The sequence below is a fragment of the Lissotriton helveticus genome, chromosome 5_1 (assembly GCF_964261635.1).
Source record: "Lissotriton helveticus chromosome 5_1, aLisHel1.1, whole genome shotgun sequence".
Taxonomy (NCBI): domain Eukaryota; kingdom Metazoa; phylum Chordata; class Amphibia; order Caudata; family Salamandridae; genus Lissotriton; species Lissotriton helveticus.
Window position 1 is genome coordinate 1,515,328,800 of NC_136065.1, and position 16,260 is coordinate 1,515,345,059.

General features: G+C 43.6%; 1 protein-coding gene across 4 annotated transcripts in view; it reads right to left on the reverse strand.

Moving 5' to 3' along the window:
• Nucleotides 1–5,318: 5,318 nt before the first annotated feature.
• LOC144753677 (C4b-binding protein-like) overlaps nucleotides 5,319–16,260 on the reverse strand; it is a 115,403-nt gene continuing 104,461 nt past the window's right edge. For all 4 annotated transcript variants that reach the window (XM_078641284.1, XM_078641281.1, XM_078641282.1 and 1 more), the window contains one exon: nucleotides 5,319–5,486. In XM_078641284.1, coding sequence (XP_078497410.1) covers nucleotides 5,376–5,486 — 111 coding nt within the window. In that variant the 3' untranslated portion in view covers nucleotides 5,319–5,375. The remainder of the gene's footprint in view (nucleotides 5,487–16,260) is intronic.

Below are 16,260 nucleotides of genomic sequence, written 5' to 3' on the forward strand. Positions count from 1 at the left end.
CCGGGGTGGTCCAAATTTTATGCCACAGAAGGAGAGGGCTAGCTTTAATCATGTCTTCTACAAAGGGAAGACCCAATTCGTTGTGTGTAAAAAAGATAGATAATGATTTTGGGGTAGCAAGCAGATATCGTAAAAAGTTATTTTCAGTCAATTGTATCTGCCTAGTATTTGTAAAACCCCAAATTCCAGCGCCATATATGCCAGTTGAAAGACATTTGGCCGTATAAATTTGTAAGAGTTCTTTGGCAGGGCGACCGCCGAGTTTCCTCGAAAACTTAATTAAGGCTCCGGTTGCTCTGCTGAAGGCCAGGTTTCTGGCGTGGACCGCCTTCGTCCAATTACCTTTGTTATCAAAGTTTATTCCTAAATAGCAGAAAGTGGCGGTGCTGAGAATCTTTTTCTGATGTAAGAAGATGGACTTTGGAATTTTTCTTAAGGAGCCAGATCTCATGGAGTAGGTCTTTGTTACGTTAATAGTTAACCCACGAGTGTCCATATAATTTGAAAATTCCACCACCGCCCTCTGCATGCCGATTGGGGTCCTTGATAGTATGGCGGCATCATCCGCATATAAGAGGATTGGTAGGGAGGTCACTCCCACTGTGGGATAGTCAAACTGAAACTTCCTCATATGTTCCACCACTGTGTTTATGTACAATATAAAAAGGAAGGGTGCAAGAATGCACCCTTGCCGCACACCTCTGTTGATGGGGAACTTGTCTGAACATTGGCCTTCTCTGACATATATCACTCTAGCCCCTGCCTTTCTGTATAATTCCCTGATAAAAACAATGATTCTGTTGTCTATGCTTAAGCATTTCAGTGTGTCCCAAAGCTTAGTGTGGTCTACACAATCGAACGCCAAAGTCAAATCGACGAATGTTATGTATAGGCTTTCGTGTTTTGCCTCTGTATATTTGGCAATGAGGAGGGCCAGATTTAAACTCTGCTCTATAGTACCCTTCCCTTGACGAAAGCCATATTGAAGGGGAGTTATGGTGTTATTCTCTTCCGACCAGACTTGAAGCCTATTTAGAATGATCCTGCCTGCTACCTTCATCAGGGCGTCCAGAAGTGAAATTGGACGGTAGCAGGCAGGATCATTTCTATTACCCTTTTTGAAAATTGGGACCACGATTGCCTCAGGCCATGTGGGTATAAAACCCACAGTATTGATGCTATTCAGAACATTTGTTAAAAGGGGAGCCCAGAGTTTTATTCTACTTTTATATATGTCAATGGGGACCCCGTCTGGTCCGGGTGCCTTGCCCGACGCACTGTCAGTTAAGGCCTTGGTAACTTCCCTATGATCGAAAGTAATTCCCAGCAGGAACTGAGACGGGAGCTCCTTAGTCGAATTTGGGGCTGTACATCCACTTTGATTGGGGTTATTATTATACAGATGCGTAAAGTGTTCAACCAACACCTCCCCAGGCACTGCAATATCTATTTCATCACTGTCACTGTTTTTAAAAAAAGGGGGCATTTACTGCCTTCCAAAAGGCGATAATATCGTTTTTCTGGGAAGGTAAGTGTAAGTTTTCCCATAGGTCTCTTTTTAATTCCTTCCTCCTGGTGTCTAATGCTGTTCTGTAAAGCTTACGCGCCTCTCTAACATGGGCCACAGATCTTGGGTTTTCGTGCAAATCCGCTATTAGGTGTGAGTGCGCTCTGGAGCATTCCTTATTAAACCAACCCTTATTTTTGCTTTGGTGTTTTTTGCATGGCTTCATTAACAGGTTGCTTATCTCTTTGGTAGTTTCACTAAAAGAGTCTAAAATGTTTTCTGGTTGTTCAAGATCGCTCAAACAAATTAAGACATAATCGAGAACTCTAGACAGCAGAGTTTTCAGGAATTTTTCAGGGTCCACCATTCCCATTTAAGCAAATACCCATTTAATTTCCCCGGGGTAATAGGTATCGGGTACCCTTTATTGTTGTTTGCGGACTGTCCCTTTGCTTGCAACTCCATGGAGAGCGGGTAGTGATCCGCGAAAGCGAGTTTTAGTGTCTCCCAAGAAAGGGCCAGCCCTTGGTAACGGTGTGATAAAAGTGAGAAATCGATTACCGAGTTGACCCCCCTTCCAATAAAAGTTGGCTCAAAACCCTTCTTGGTTACACAGATTTCATTTATAAAACCCAGGTCTAATTCATAGATCAACTCATTCAATTTATTCCCTATACCACAGTGAATGAAATGGGACGACTCACCAAACTCTTTTCCCTTCAATGGGCAAATGCCCAGAGCACTGTTAGTACAGATAGTACAGTTAAAATCCCCTACCCAAAGAGTGCCATGTCTCCTGTCCCTACCTTTTCTAGTACCCCGATATATTTCCTTAGCCTGAGAAAGATGTTGTGCCATTCACTGCAATGGGCGTTGTTATAGAAATTAATTATCACAAGTTTATTCACTCCTGGCCAGCTGAGCAATAGAACTTGGAAAAAGTCATCTGAGATATTTTTGACGACTTTAATATCAGCAGCATTAGAAATAAAGGTGCATAATCCACCCCTATTTCTCCCCCGGTTGCTTGGTCTCCTGGGGGTGTTAAACGTTTGGTATCCCAGTAAGTGTATTTCATTAGTTAGCCAAGTTTCCTGTATACACAGGATACTATATTTATGAATAATTTTTACCCAATCTGGGTTATTTACTTTGCTCTTTAGACCGGCCAAGTTCCATGATAGTATAAGTTGGTTGGTTGTATTATTTACCTCCCTAGGTGGTTCATCTCTTCTAGTTTTACTCACTCGATCCTTCCTGGTACCCTTAGCTTGCAAGTTTGTTGGTCTGGGCTCTGTACCTTTTAAGGCCAGTTCCCGTGCTGGAGTGGTGCCCTGTGTCTTCACCATATCACCCTCATATTTAAATACTCCAACCTCCCTATGTTTTTGTGCATGAGGTGCCTTAGTGTTCTTTCTGGTGTCATGTGGTGGTGACATAGAGGCATTTCCCACCAGTAAGGGACCGGCCTCTTTAGGGGAGGATGTCAATCGACCCCCTCCAGGCCCATGTGTGGGTCAAAGTGGTTTGTAGTTGGTATATTGAAAGCTAAGGGCATGTCCGTTCTATGATGCCGTTTAGACATCCCAGGAAGATCCCCCACCAAGGTTTTCGGGTAAAAATAGCTGAGTTCTCTGGCCCTAATGCTACCCTCATATCCGCCCGAGTACCAATCTTTAATAAAGCTAGCTACCCTATGGTCTCTGAAGTTTATAATGACTATGTCACCAGGGATTGTTTTGGGCCTCTTCCCCAGCCATCCTGCTCGTCGAACATGGAGAATTACTCCATTTAAATTAGGAGGTAATGGCCTGTGTGTTCTCAGCCAGTGCATAGTCTTATTCTTTAGGGTTTGATAGTTTTCAAAACTTCCGTCAGATATTTCAGGGACCCCTGTTAACACTATGACGTAAGGCTCCTCCTCAGGGGGAAGATTAATTTGCCTACGCCTATCTGTGTTATGTCTTATCACTGATGGTGGGGGAATAGAGCGGTCATCAGATGGTTTGGTGTTAGGTGCGACCCTTTTGTCGCAGTTGCTCTCACATGATTTTGACTTTCCACCAGCTTGGGTCTCTCTCGCTATTGTTTTAGTCTGTTCCCCTGTTGGTTTTGAGATTTGAGATCTCAAAGGGTTATGGTTACGCTGAGTAGTGGGTTTTAATGCTTTCTGGGGAGTGACTGTAGAAGATGGTATGAGCGTTATTGCAGGGATTGATTGATCTTTGGGTTCAAGCCTGTTCTCTGCCAATATCTGCGCTATAGTACCCAATTGTGGAGCTATTCTCTTAAGTCTCTCGACTACAGGGAGTAACAGTGATTTGACTAGATTTTCCAGTGGACCCATGTTATCAGCGATAGCTAGTTCGTTCAATGTGAGAATGGGGGGTATTACAATGTCAGGAGTTGTAGGTATATGTGGGGCAGGGCTATTTTTCTTCCCAAAATTAAGGTGAGTATTCCTAATCTTGTTGGTCTGAACAGGCTGATTACTTAACCCCTTTCTCCTTCGCTTTTTTGGTGGCTGACCTCGGATTTGGGGGGCGTTTAAAGTTGGTTTTAGGTTTTGGACAGACTCCACCTGAAGTGGTGATATTTCTAGTAGTGCATCTAATAAAGTGTTATGGGTGCTACCTGATTGCGGAGATAAGGTGTCGGGCAGGATCTGTACATCAGAGTTAGAATTAGAGTTACCCAAGGTTGTTAAGACACTTATGGTTCTATCATTGAAATCGACCAATGTGGAGGTTATGTCCTGGAAGAGAAGTGGAATGCTATCGTTAAGGGGTACCTCATGCCCCTCGCGCTCATGAATCGTGGCTGGTGGGGGTGAGACAGCGTGTTGTATGCCTCCGAGGGATGATCGCTTAGTCTTAAATAATTCCACAGAGCGGCGTCTCGCAGAGCGTCGCTCAGAAAGAGCAAGTTCCCGATCAGCCGCTGATGTAGAACGGATGACATAATTATCAAGCGTACCTCGTTTTTCGCCATCAGACGTCGGTATTTTGTCCTTAATGGGTGACATCCTTGGTGTCTATCCGTAGAAAAAAAGGGGGTGGCCCAGCCCAGACTTCTCGGGCCTCTGAGGGCCACAGAGGGCCCGCCCTTTGCCCGGGCTTCGCCCGGCGTCCCGCGAGGCGGTGCTGTCGCTGTTTATATGCGCCTCCTGGCGCCTTTCCCGGTGTCAGTGCCCGCATGGGCTGCTGGGAAGTGTAGTTTCCGGCCCTCGCGCTCCACTCGGCGGCACCACTCGCAAGCTGGAAACAGCGAGTGGGCGGCGGGAGGCGGGCAGGATGTCCCGGCAGCTATGTTCCACCCAGGCGATGGGTTCGTTCTCCCCTTTTGCAGTTTGGCGTCTCAGCTACCTTTGCTTCGCTAAAAGGTCTCCCCCCTCAGCAGGTGCTGTCGCTGTTTATATGCGCCTCCTGGCGCCTTTCCCGGTGTCAGTGCCCGCATGGGCTACTGGGAAGTGTAGTTTCCCGCCCTCGCGCTCCACTCGGCGACACCACTCGCAAGCTGGAAACAGCGAGTAGGCGGCGGGAGGCAGGCAGGATGTCCCGGCGGCTATGTTCCACCCAGGCGATGGGTTAATTCTCCCCTTTTGCAGTTTGGCGTCTCAGCTACCTTTGCTTCGCTAAAAGGTCTCCCCTTACTCATTTTGGTATTCACAGAAGGCACTTACTCATCAATGAGTAAGTGCCTTCCGTGAATACCAAAATGAGTAAGTGCCTACTGTGAATACCAAAATGAGTAAATGGTAGTAAGTTAGTTCTGTGAATCGGGCTCATAAAGCGCACACAATAGATAGAAATAGATTATTTAAATAGGCCATTTTAATTTCACATGTGCCTGACATACTTAAACAGCTTTACTCCAGGCGCTCCAGTTCTGCTTTTTGTTCTTCAAGACACAACTTTTCTTGCTCTAGAGCGGGTTTCCAGTCTTCCAGCTCTACTCCACAATAGGTAAACTCCCTTTTCTGTAGAAGAAAGATGAAAACACAGGGGTAACAGAGATGTTATGTTGCTTTTGTTTGCATATGCATGCTCTACAAACACACAATTTGTTCTGATCTCATTCGACTAAGAACTAATTTGTTACTTTCTACAATGCCACTGGTACCTTCTTATTCCCGTTGTAGAGGGTGGAATTAATGTAAAATTGTATTAAAATAAACCAGAAAAAATACAAGGTGCCTACCACCAGGCGGATCTTTTGCTCTATGACAATGGTGAGACCTCCGGCTACTAGTGAATCCCCCTCAGCATCACCCCTCACCCTCTCAGTGTCAGCAGAGAGGTAGGCAGGTGTACCCTGATTTGTATGGATGGGTTCTGATACAAACAGACTAATCTCGGGACTCCCATCTGAATTCAAGGAACGGTCAGAGAGCCCCCCTGCCCATGGTAGAATCCTATACTGGCCACCTCGGCGGGTATAAACATACCATAGTAGCCCCCTCGCCAGGTGTGGAGATTATCTCCCAGCTCTCAGACCTTCTTCCCATTGCCCTGATGGGGTAGCATTAATTTGTGCAAACTCTGGTTCCTAGCCTTTTACCGCGCTGTGATGGCTGTGTGGGACTCAGCAGCACCATAGTGGGGCTCATGGCATTCTCTGGCCCCGGCACTGATGTTTCAAGTGCTGGGCTGAGTTAGCAGAAGTAAGTAAAGTCAGCAGCCATTTCCCAGGCTGCCTGACCCCCCACAAAATGAATAGCTAATCACAGTAAACTTTTTTTGCCATCTGTACATTTGCAAAAATGCAACATTATGGACCCTTGGTTCCTACTAAATGCCCCTACTAGATGAAGTATATAGCAGCATGCAATTTGATGGAAAGGGCAACTTGTGGAACCTATAGTGGCAATTTCCGAAAGATGCATTATTCCATGCCTTCGGTACACAAAGTACTCATCTTTAGTGAACGTTTGTATATCTCTGCTATTGGACTTTTCCTCACTTAGGTTATACTTTTGCTTCAATGTTTGTTTACGTTTAAGTGTGATCATACCGTTATTTCCTGTTATCGACTTTTATTATTGGTGACAGTCTTTCATTTAACTTTTTTTGCAATAATCTTTTATTAGAATACAATAGGTAACATCAATATGACATTTATCATATTTTCATTTGTCACTGCGATGAGCAGAGAAACATACTCATGTGCACAGTTTTAATCATATCCAAAGGAACCTATAAAAAAAAAAAAAAAAATAAAGGAGTAAAGAGGTTAAAACAGGATAACAAGGCAAACCCAACTTCTCACATTCCGTGTCCAATGCTTGTGCAAACCACTTCACTTGTACATTCATATATTCGGGTATGTATACTCAGACATGTATATAACCTGAACCGTATTCCCCAACGAGTACCATGAAATTATAAAACATGAATAGATTCCTCAGTATGCTGTGCCTTTTCCCTCTCCGGTACCTATCAAAGAGCGGTCACTGTTTCTTGTTTTTGCCCTCAACTATGTACTCCATGATATGGTTAGCCATTTCCAAGAATCCATTCTTCTATGTTCACTCATGAACGCAGCAGTCCGAAAAGAAAAGTAAAGAGAAAACATCCAACTTAATACACAAGAGCAGGTGTTACTTGGACATGTACTACCTTGAAAAAACAAGAGACAAGGAGCGTTTAGAAAAACAGGAACAGTTTGTTTAATTAAACATAGTGGTCGGAAGAACAATTACAGGCACAGTGTGTGAGGACTGTCCCAATTTACAATTGTTCTGCGGCTCTCTTTTATACAGTTCATTGTAGGTAAAAAAAGGTTTCTGGTGATCCAAGTAGGGAGAGGAATTTAAGTTGCTGCATTTGGAGTCATACATTAATTGTCTAATGAAAAATGCAAGTGGGCCTCAAACTTGTGTGGACACAAAGTGGCCAGTAGGTAACGTGTCTAGATGTCCGGTATGAAGAGTGAGTGATCACTGCATGTGCTGTGTCCTGGTTGGCTATATGTTCCTAACTCATGTGTCATCTGACTGTTTGGTATTTTAAGAGAGCGCATACCCCGTCCAGTCATGTATGCTTTATTGGGGCCAATCTCCCTTGATCATTATAGTGTTGCTGCGCCTATCTGTGAGATTGATCTAAGGCATGGGTATTCACAAACATTTTCCTGGGGACCAAAAGGTGTGGTCCGCGATTTGACCAATGGCTGCATTGATGCGGGGGGCATTGGCAGTAAGGTGGGTGTAGGTGAAGCAAAGCATACACATCTAATTGCTAAAATGCGCATTGTGAAACCAGAAAACCCGGGATTAATTCTGGCTTCCCCACTTTACCAAATTGTGTGATCCTAGGCAATAGTTTTATTTCACTTTCCCTTCTTTATCTTCATTATTACATATACAAGGACCTCGAAATATATGACTTGAGAATGTACGTTGTACAAAACCTTCTCTTGTGTTTGATTAAATAAGCTATAATGTTTTACTTGTATAATAGGAACCCAGGCCACCCAAAGAGTGCACATAACAACCGACTTGCCTCTTTAGTTCACTATTGGTATTGCTGTCAGGGTGGAGGGAAGAATTAATGTTTCTAAATTCACATTTGAAAACAATCACCTTTAAAATAGTACTGCTCAAAGCACTGATATAATCTGATTAACTAAAGTGAAAAGGTTTTGCATGTTAATTAAACACACTTTTTGAATTTTGAAGAAAATCTATCATACGCTTACCCCTTTGCTGCAAGATCGCTTTAAAAATGAAGGTGCTCCTAAAGTTAAGTGGTGCAGGACTCAATAGTTACTTCTTTTCTTTAACACCAATTAACATTTAAATAAATGCTTGCCTGTTTGTTTTACATCTTTTTTACTGTTAGTATCTCTTTAGTAAAGAGCAGCCAAGTGCTGCTGTACACCAAGGTGCCACATGTAGCGGTTAGGAGAGACACATGCGTCCCCTAGGCCATACTTTGATATTCAATAATCTAAGGTTTCCTAAGGCTTTTGTCTGCCAGCTATGTGACATCCCACATGTTACCTATCAATCAATAACCTTGGGCCTAGGTCTCAGTGCAGGAGACAGGCACCAACAAGAGTCAGAGGGCAAGGTTACACTGAAGTACAAGAGAGATGTCTGGGTCTTCACTCCAACAACTAAAACAACCTAGTTGTATGACAAATTATTATTATATATGTTTTTGATTAGATGGGTATATTAAGAACAAAGAAATTGCCTCCGAATGTTTTTGTATTTTCAGATAAGAGTGATGTTTGTCAAATCGAATATTTTATTATTTTGTAACTTCTTTGAAGACTTGCTGTGCCTGGCTGCAATCACTACACAGTTTTATATCAAATTAAATAGAAATTTCCAACTGAACTAAACTTTTACTAAACAAATGCCAGAGAGAGACTACATATTACATACTGTGTACACTACTTAAAGCATAGGCTGACTTCCTTCCCCTTGGTTTTCTCTCTTTTTTAATTTCTTCAGATGTTTAATACTACCTGCACCTTACCTTCTTCTCTTGCAATCTGTGTTTTAAATTCCTTTTCTGCAACTGAATGTTTGATTTGGGACACTAATTGTTAACTCTATTTTGGTGCTCAAACCTCAGATCAGTAGACATTGAGTTCTATGTCAAGAGCACACAGAGAGTTAGTCCAAAAATGATATCTGAACCTTATGAGGACTATGCTCCTTGTAAATTGATATTTTTTATGCTAATTTCCATTGCCTGGTTTAAATGCTGATATGAGGACAAAAAGAGGTAGTCTTTTTCTTCCAATAATAGTTTCCTTAATCTGATATTGTCCCGATATCCTTTGTTTACATGCAGTAAAGGGGTGATACAATTGGGACATTCCCCTTCTAGATGACCTCGGAAAATGCACTATAATCAACAACACTGGGTGCCTCAAGTCAAAGAACTACAAATCTTTTAACCCATTTGCTGATAGGCCTTCCTGCTCCCCCGAGCTAAGCTTTTTTTGCTATTACGGCTAGTTCACGCTTAGGCCCCTGCAACTTTTTGTTCACCAAAGGTATCCGCGCCAAAAGTTGCATCCTTTTCTTCCAGCATCCTGAGGATTATAAAGGTACCCAGGGTTAGTGGATTCCCCTGGTGGGGACTGGAAAATTTGCAAAAATACAGATACATTTTTTTCTCTCAAAAAATTGGGAAAAAGTGCTGCAGAAGAAAGCCTCTGGTTTTTTTCTGCAAAATGTATCAACAAAGTGTTTGAGGTGCTACAATCACCATATTCCCAGCTCTCAGGAAAAGGCAAACGTTTGTCAGAAAACCAAACTTTTCTACACAGTTTTAGCATTTTATTGGGACATGGCCTATTTTTTGTATTTGTTGTGCTTTCAACCTCCTTCCAGTTAATGATAGAATTGGGTGTAAAAGCAATAATGGATCCTGGACAACTATACATTTCTGTAAAGTAGACAACATTTTGAATTCTTCATGGGGTCATTTGTGCAGCTCCTTCAAGGTATTCCTATTGAAACAAACAGTTGAAATAAAAAATATATTGAAATTGAGTTGAAAAACACAGCCATTTGTGGCAACGTTTTTAAAATCTATATACTGGTACATCTGCTGGATCCTTCTGGTCACGAGGATATGTAGGACTTGTAGGTTGACCAAGAACCTGAGGTACCCAAAGCCAATAACTGTGCTGGGTCTTGCAAAAGTTTTTCATTGTGTACAGGGTAGATAGGGTTCTTTTAGTAAAATGTAAAGAGTGAAAAATAAGTATCAAGGAATCCTATATATTTCCGAAATGGGAACAACATATAGAGTTTAGAAGCAGTGGTTATTTGCACATCTCCAAAATTGTGGGTACCTATAATATCATGTGAAATAGAGGACATTTTTCAAAATGACTTTTTTTTTAAATCATTGTCTTACATTTGGAAGGCAGAAATGCAAAGAAAGACAATTGGTAATAACACTTGTTTTACTATTCTGTGTTCCCCTCACTCTCCTGCTAAAAATGGCATCTCACTTGTGTGGATAGGCCTAGTTCCTGCAACAGGAAATGGCCCAAAACGCAAAGTGGACACATCACATTTTACCAGTGAAAAATGACCATTTTTTTTTTTTGCAATATGCCTAGCTGTGGATTTTTTAACCTAGCTCAGTCGCCACCTAGGGAAACATAGCAAACCTATAAATTTTTTAAAACTAGACACACAGAAAAATCCAGGTTGGGGTAACGTGAAAGGCTTTTACTAGGTTTTGTTACCCAGAATCCCTTGCAAACCTCAAACTTTGTAACAAAAAAACATATTTCCTCACATTTCTGTGATGGGAAATTATGGAATCTGCGTGGAGCCACAAACTTCCACCCACAAATGTGTGGGTTTGGTAGGTTTCCCTAGATGGCCGCCGAGCCCGGGAATAAAAAAATACAAGTACACCCCTTGCAAAACCAGGTCATTTTGTAATAGATAATTTGGATGTCTCAGCAATAAGTTTTGGGCCCTTCCCTGCCACGGGTACTTGGCCCACCCACACAAGTGAGGCACCATTTTTATCGGGAGACCTGCTGGAACGCTGAGTGGCAGGAAATTGTGTCAGCCCGGTGATCACAGACATGTGAGGAAAATTTGCTTGAATTTTAGGTTTACAGGAGTTTCTGGTTAACAACATTTTGGGGGATCAATGCATGCCACACCTCCCTGGATTCCTACGGGTGTCTAGTTTTGATAAATGTCTGGTATTGGTAGGTTTCCCTAGATGGCCACCGCACCCGGGACCTAGACCGCAGATGCCACCTTGCAAAACCAGGTGGTTTTGTGATCGATAGAGGGCACATGCGTTTTTGGTCCCGGGCTCGGCGGCCATTTAGGGAAACCTACCAAACCCAGAAATTTCTGAAAACTAGACACCCGGGGTAGTCCAGGGAGATGTTGCTTGCATGGGTCTGCCAATGTTTTCCTACCAAGAATTCCCTCCAAACCTCAAATATAGCTGAAAAAAACACATTTTTCTCACATTTCTGTGTGGGAAAGTAGTGGGATCACCGGGCTGACAGAAATTTCCTTCCACCCAGCGCTCCGGATAAAAACTGTACCTCATTTGTGTGGGTGGGTCAAGTACCCACGGCAAGAAAGGGCCCAAAACATACTGTGGAGACATCAAAATTATCACAAAACATTCTAGTTTTGCAAGGAAGGCACCTGCGTTTTTGGTCTCGGGCTCGATGGCCATCTAGGGAAACCTACCAAAATCCAGACATTTCTGAAAATAAGACACCTGGGGGAGTTCAGGGAGGTATGGCTTGTGTGGATCTCCCCATATTTTTCTGCCCAGAATCCCCTGCAAATCTCAAATGTAGCTAAATAAGTTATATTTTCCTTACATTTCTGTCTAGGATCACCGCGTTCTGGCAATTTCCTATCGCAGGCACTTGGCCTACCCACACAAGTGAGGTAACATTTTTATCGAGAGACTTGGGGGAATGCTGGAGAGGTGGAAATTTGTTGCTCTCAGTAGATGCCAGAACTTTCCATCACAGAAATGAGATTATAATGTGCTTTGTTTTTACAAAGTTTAAGGTTTGCAAGGGATTCTGGAAAACAAGACCTGGTGAGAGTCACACAAGCAACCCCATTTGTGATTCCCCTGCGTGCCTAGGTTTACATTTTCTTACAGGTTTTCTAGGTTTCTCTAGGTGCCATATGTGCTAGGGCCCAAAATCCACAGCTTGGCGCATTTAAAAAAAAAAAGGTCAGTGCCTTGTGGACTTTCTGACCCCAGGGGAGGGGAAGTTCGGGGGCTAGTGCCCCGATATGCCCCCAAAGGAGGCCAGAAAGACTGTGGCCATTATTTGGGGGTGGGGTGGGGGCATTGGCATGGCATGGCATGACCATTCTGGGCCATCCCCATCCCTATTCTAAGAAACAAAAAGAATAGGCTTCCTGCCCTCACCGGGGGGGGGGGGGTATATATAGGGCTATTGCTTCACCTATCCCCTAGATGAGGCAGAAAGACTTCAGTCCCCATTTATGTTTGGAGAGGGAATGGCCAAGACCATTGTGGGCAGACCCTACCCCTCTTTTATAGAAAATAAAAAAAACTATAGTCAGTGGGCTTTCTGCCCCCCTTGGGGTGGCATATCGAGGGTAATAACCCCCATCTGCCCCTAAGGGGGGCCGAAAGACTGTCGCATTTGTGTTTGGGATGTGGGGGCATTGACATGCCCATTATCTGCAGGCCCCACCCCTTTGTATTAAAAAAAATCCCCAGCACCTAGTGAGCTATCTGACACCCAGGGGGGCAGATCAAGGGCTATTGCCCGGTCTGCCTCACGGGGAGGTGGAAATATTGTGGCAACGTTTTTTGGTGTGTGGTGTCATTCCCATTCTGGGCAGCCCGTACCCCTACGTATTATAAAAAAATTTAATCCCTGGTGTCTAGTGTGCTTCCCCCCCCGGTGGCAGATAAGGGGCTATTGCCCCCATCTGCCTCCCAGGGGGGCAGAAAGACAGGCATTTTGGGGGGATGGGGACACTGGCATAGCCACTCTGGGCAGCCCTCACCCCTATGTATAATAAAATCCATAATCCCTGGTGCCTAGTGGGCTTTCTGCCCCCCGGGGGGCAAATATGGGACTATTTCCCCCATCTCTGTCCCAAGGGGCAGAAAGCTTGTAGCAATATTTTTGGGGGTGCGGGCATTGGCATACCCATTTTAGGCCCTCCACACTTACGCATAATAAAAAATATATTCCCTGGTGGTTAGTGGACTTACTGCCCCGTGGGGGTGGCAGATAAGGGGCTTTTCCCCCCATCTGCCTCCTGGGGGGGGGGGGCAGAAAGACTGTGGCACTTTTTATGGGCATGTTGGAGCATTGGCATGGCCATTTTGAGCCACCCCAACCCGTTATACATAAATCAAATACATCTCTGGTGACTAGTGTGCTCTATTGCCCTATCTCCCTCCCAGCGGGACTGAAAGACTTAAATTTGCCAAAAACGTTGGGGGGGAGCAAAAGCCCTTGACCAAGGGGCTGCTCCCCCCTCCCTGGTGTCTAGTGGGTGGATCCCTGCTTGGGGATCGCCCTCCTGCGGCAATCCCCAAGCAGGGTTCCACTAGGGATTGGTACCATTGGAATCTCCCTTATACAACAATACCTCTTCCGTCTGCCTACGTGCCCTGGGGGGCTGAGTTAGCCTCACAAGCACATAGACAGTGAAACTGAAATAGGCTTATTTCAGTTTCGGTGTCAGTGAAATGACATCAGCATGCTGTGTGCGCTGATCATCATTTCATTGAAAAAAATGCCTCCAGAGGTTCGGGAAGCTCTACCCCAACCTCCCGAGTCTCAAAGAAAAAATAAGAAATCCCTCTGCTGTTTACAGCAGAGGGATTTAGTGCTTGTGTGCACATGACGAGCACTGTGGCGCATGACGGAGGCATTTTGTCATGCGCACCGAAAGGATTAATTGTTGCAATCATAACATCATCACTAACCATAAATATATTTATCACCTAAAGTAACACCAACAAGCAGAAAATCCATTACTGAGAATTTTTGTGCATAGATTGCCATGACAAGGTGATAGTTATTACTTAGTAAAGAAAAATTGAAAGCTGAACACCCTGCCCTGAACACAAAATGAACACTTAAACGGTACTGAACAAACAAAACATAAATAATATGTCATGTTATGGTATTTAAGGAAAACGTATAAAGTGTTCGTACACCCAAGGGTTTTTTGACGGTGGGACAAACAGGAAAAAAGGAGAGAGAGGATAATCAAAAGCTTGCTTAAACAGCCAGGCCTTAAACACTTCCTGAACATCAAGAAGTTAGGTTCCAGCCTGCCTGAGGAAGATAGAAAGTTCCATAAAGATGGGTTCCAACACAGAGAAGCTCCTGCCCCCTGCCCTCTGTAGATTGAACCGTGGGACCCTCAACTGGTTGGCAAGAGAGGATCTGAGAGCTTGAGTAGAAACATATCTCCTAATTCTGCTTAGTTCAAAGGCTGGAACCTGGTCATGATGGATTTGTGAATAATACAAGCCTTTTGAAAAAAAGAGCTCTCTGTTTGATGAAGAGCCAGTGAATCTTAATTAAGGCAGGAGATATAGGCGCATGTCAATGGGGTTTACAGATTATCCTCGCTGCTGTATTTTTAATGTTTTGTAGTTTTTGTAAATGGTTGCAGGGAGCACCAAATACAGGGAGTCTGCATTGTCCAAGTGAGACCCAATTACCGCTGCAATAGCCACTTTCAAAACCATGGGTGACAGCAGTGGAACAGACTTCCTGATGGATTTGAATAGGTCTAAGCCCTTCTCCGCGCCTACCTTGATCTGGGGGATCATGGACAGTTGATTGTCTACCACAATGCTCAGGCTCTTGGCAGAGGCTGCATGGACAGGAAGGGCACTGAGCTGAGAGTGCCAGTGGGTGTTGGTCTTAAGATCCGTCCTGTGATTTAGAATAACCAGCTCATTCTTATCATTGTTTAGGTTGAGGGAGTTTGTGCCCATCCAGTTCCAAATGTACTTCACGGTAGATTTAAATTCCTGATAGGACTGATCAGTACCCTCAAGCCAGAAGATGAGCTGAGAGTCATTGGCGTAGTTGTAGAACCTACAACCACGACGAGTCAAGGCTGAGGTCAATGGGCTACTGTAGACATTAAACAGCAAAGGAGATAATGCTGAGCCCTGGGGATCCTCATAGATGACATGGCCTTTAGAAGAGGAAAATGGGCCTAGCTGCACTTCCTGTGTGCAGTCTTTTAGGTCTTCTAGGTAGCGGGATAACCAACTCAGAGCCTGACCTGATGGTCGATAGTATCAAAAGCAGCCAATTGATCTTGAAGAACCAGCGCAATATGTTATGTTTCAATATCATTTAATTGACATCAGGTTCCAATGCATTGAAAAAATCAAAGGCAGCAAATGTGGAGGAGGCGGTGAGAGCATTGGGGGCCTTAGAGAATAAAGTCTGTTTGATCCTCCCATAATCGAGAACCAAAACATCTGTGGCCATCAACCTTTTTTTACCCTTTTTCTGTAATTAACTTTATTTCTGTTCTATTTTTGTTCACTTAGGAGTGCATCCGAGAGACCTCTTGACAGACTCCAAACACATTGTGATTCTGAAAGAGATGCCTCATAGTTTGTCAATAGGATGGCAATGGAATAAATTACTCCTTGGAGGAACTATTAAGTGTTATCAAAGCACCGAGATACCCCCAAGAGTGACTGTGCCACCCTCTACAAATGCGAATTGATTGATTGATCACAGAAATAATATCCCTAGATTATCTGCTCAAACTGCATGGACTTAAAACGTAACTTTATCTGCATCAACCCATTTGTACATTGACCACTTTTATTGAATATGACAATTGATAATATTGTTTGGATAACTTCTACCTTTTGGCAGATTTGTGAAGCTAAATATGGCACCCATGAATATGACAGTTCAAGGCACTTCTTTGGTGAAAAGATGAGATAGTCAACTGACTTGAACATGCATATGAAGATGAGACCTGTGATTCCTGCTCCATTTATATTTGGGTAGCTTATGGGAGGTCGAGAATCATGGGGCAACATCTTGAGGAGCGTTGTGCCAGGGTTGTAATATTAAGGGTACTGAACAGGAGAGATTCCTTACACCAATTCAAGTGCTGTCCACCTATGATCTTGATTTTCTTTGACAGGTACTTGGGGATTTTAGAACAAACTGAACAAATTCAAGTTGTAAATCCAGTTTGATTTGTTACAGCAAAGGAAACTAGGGGGATGGTG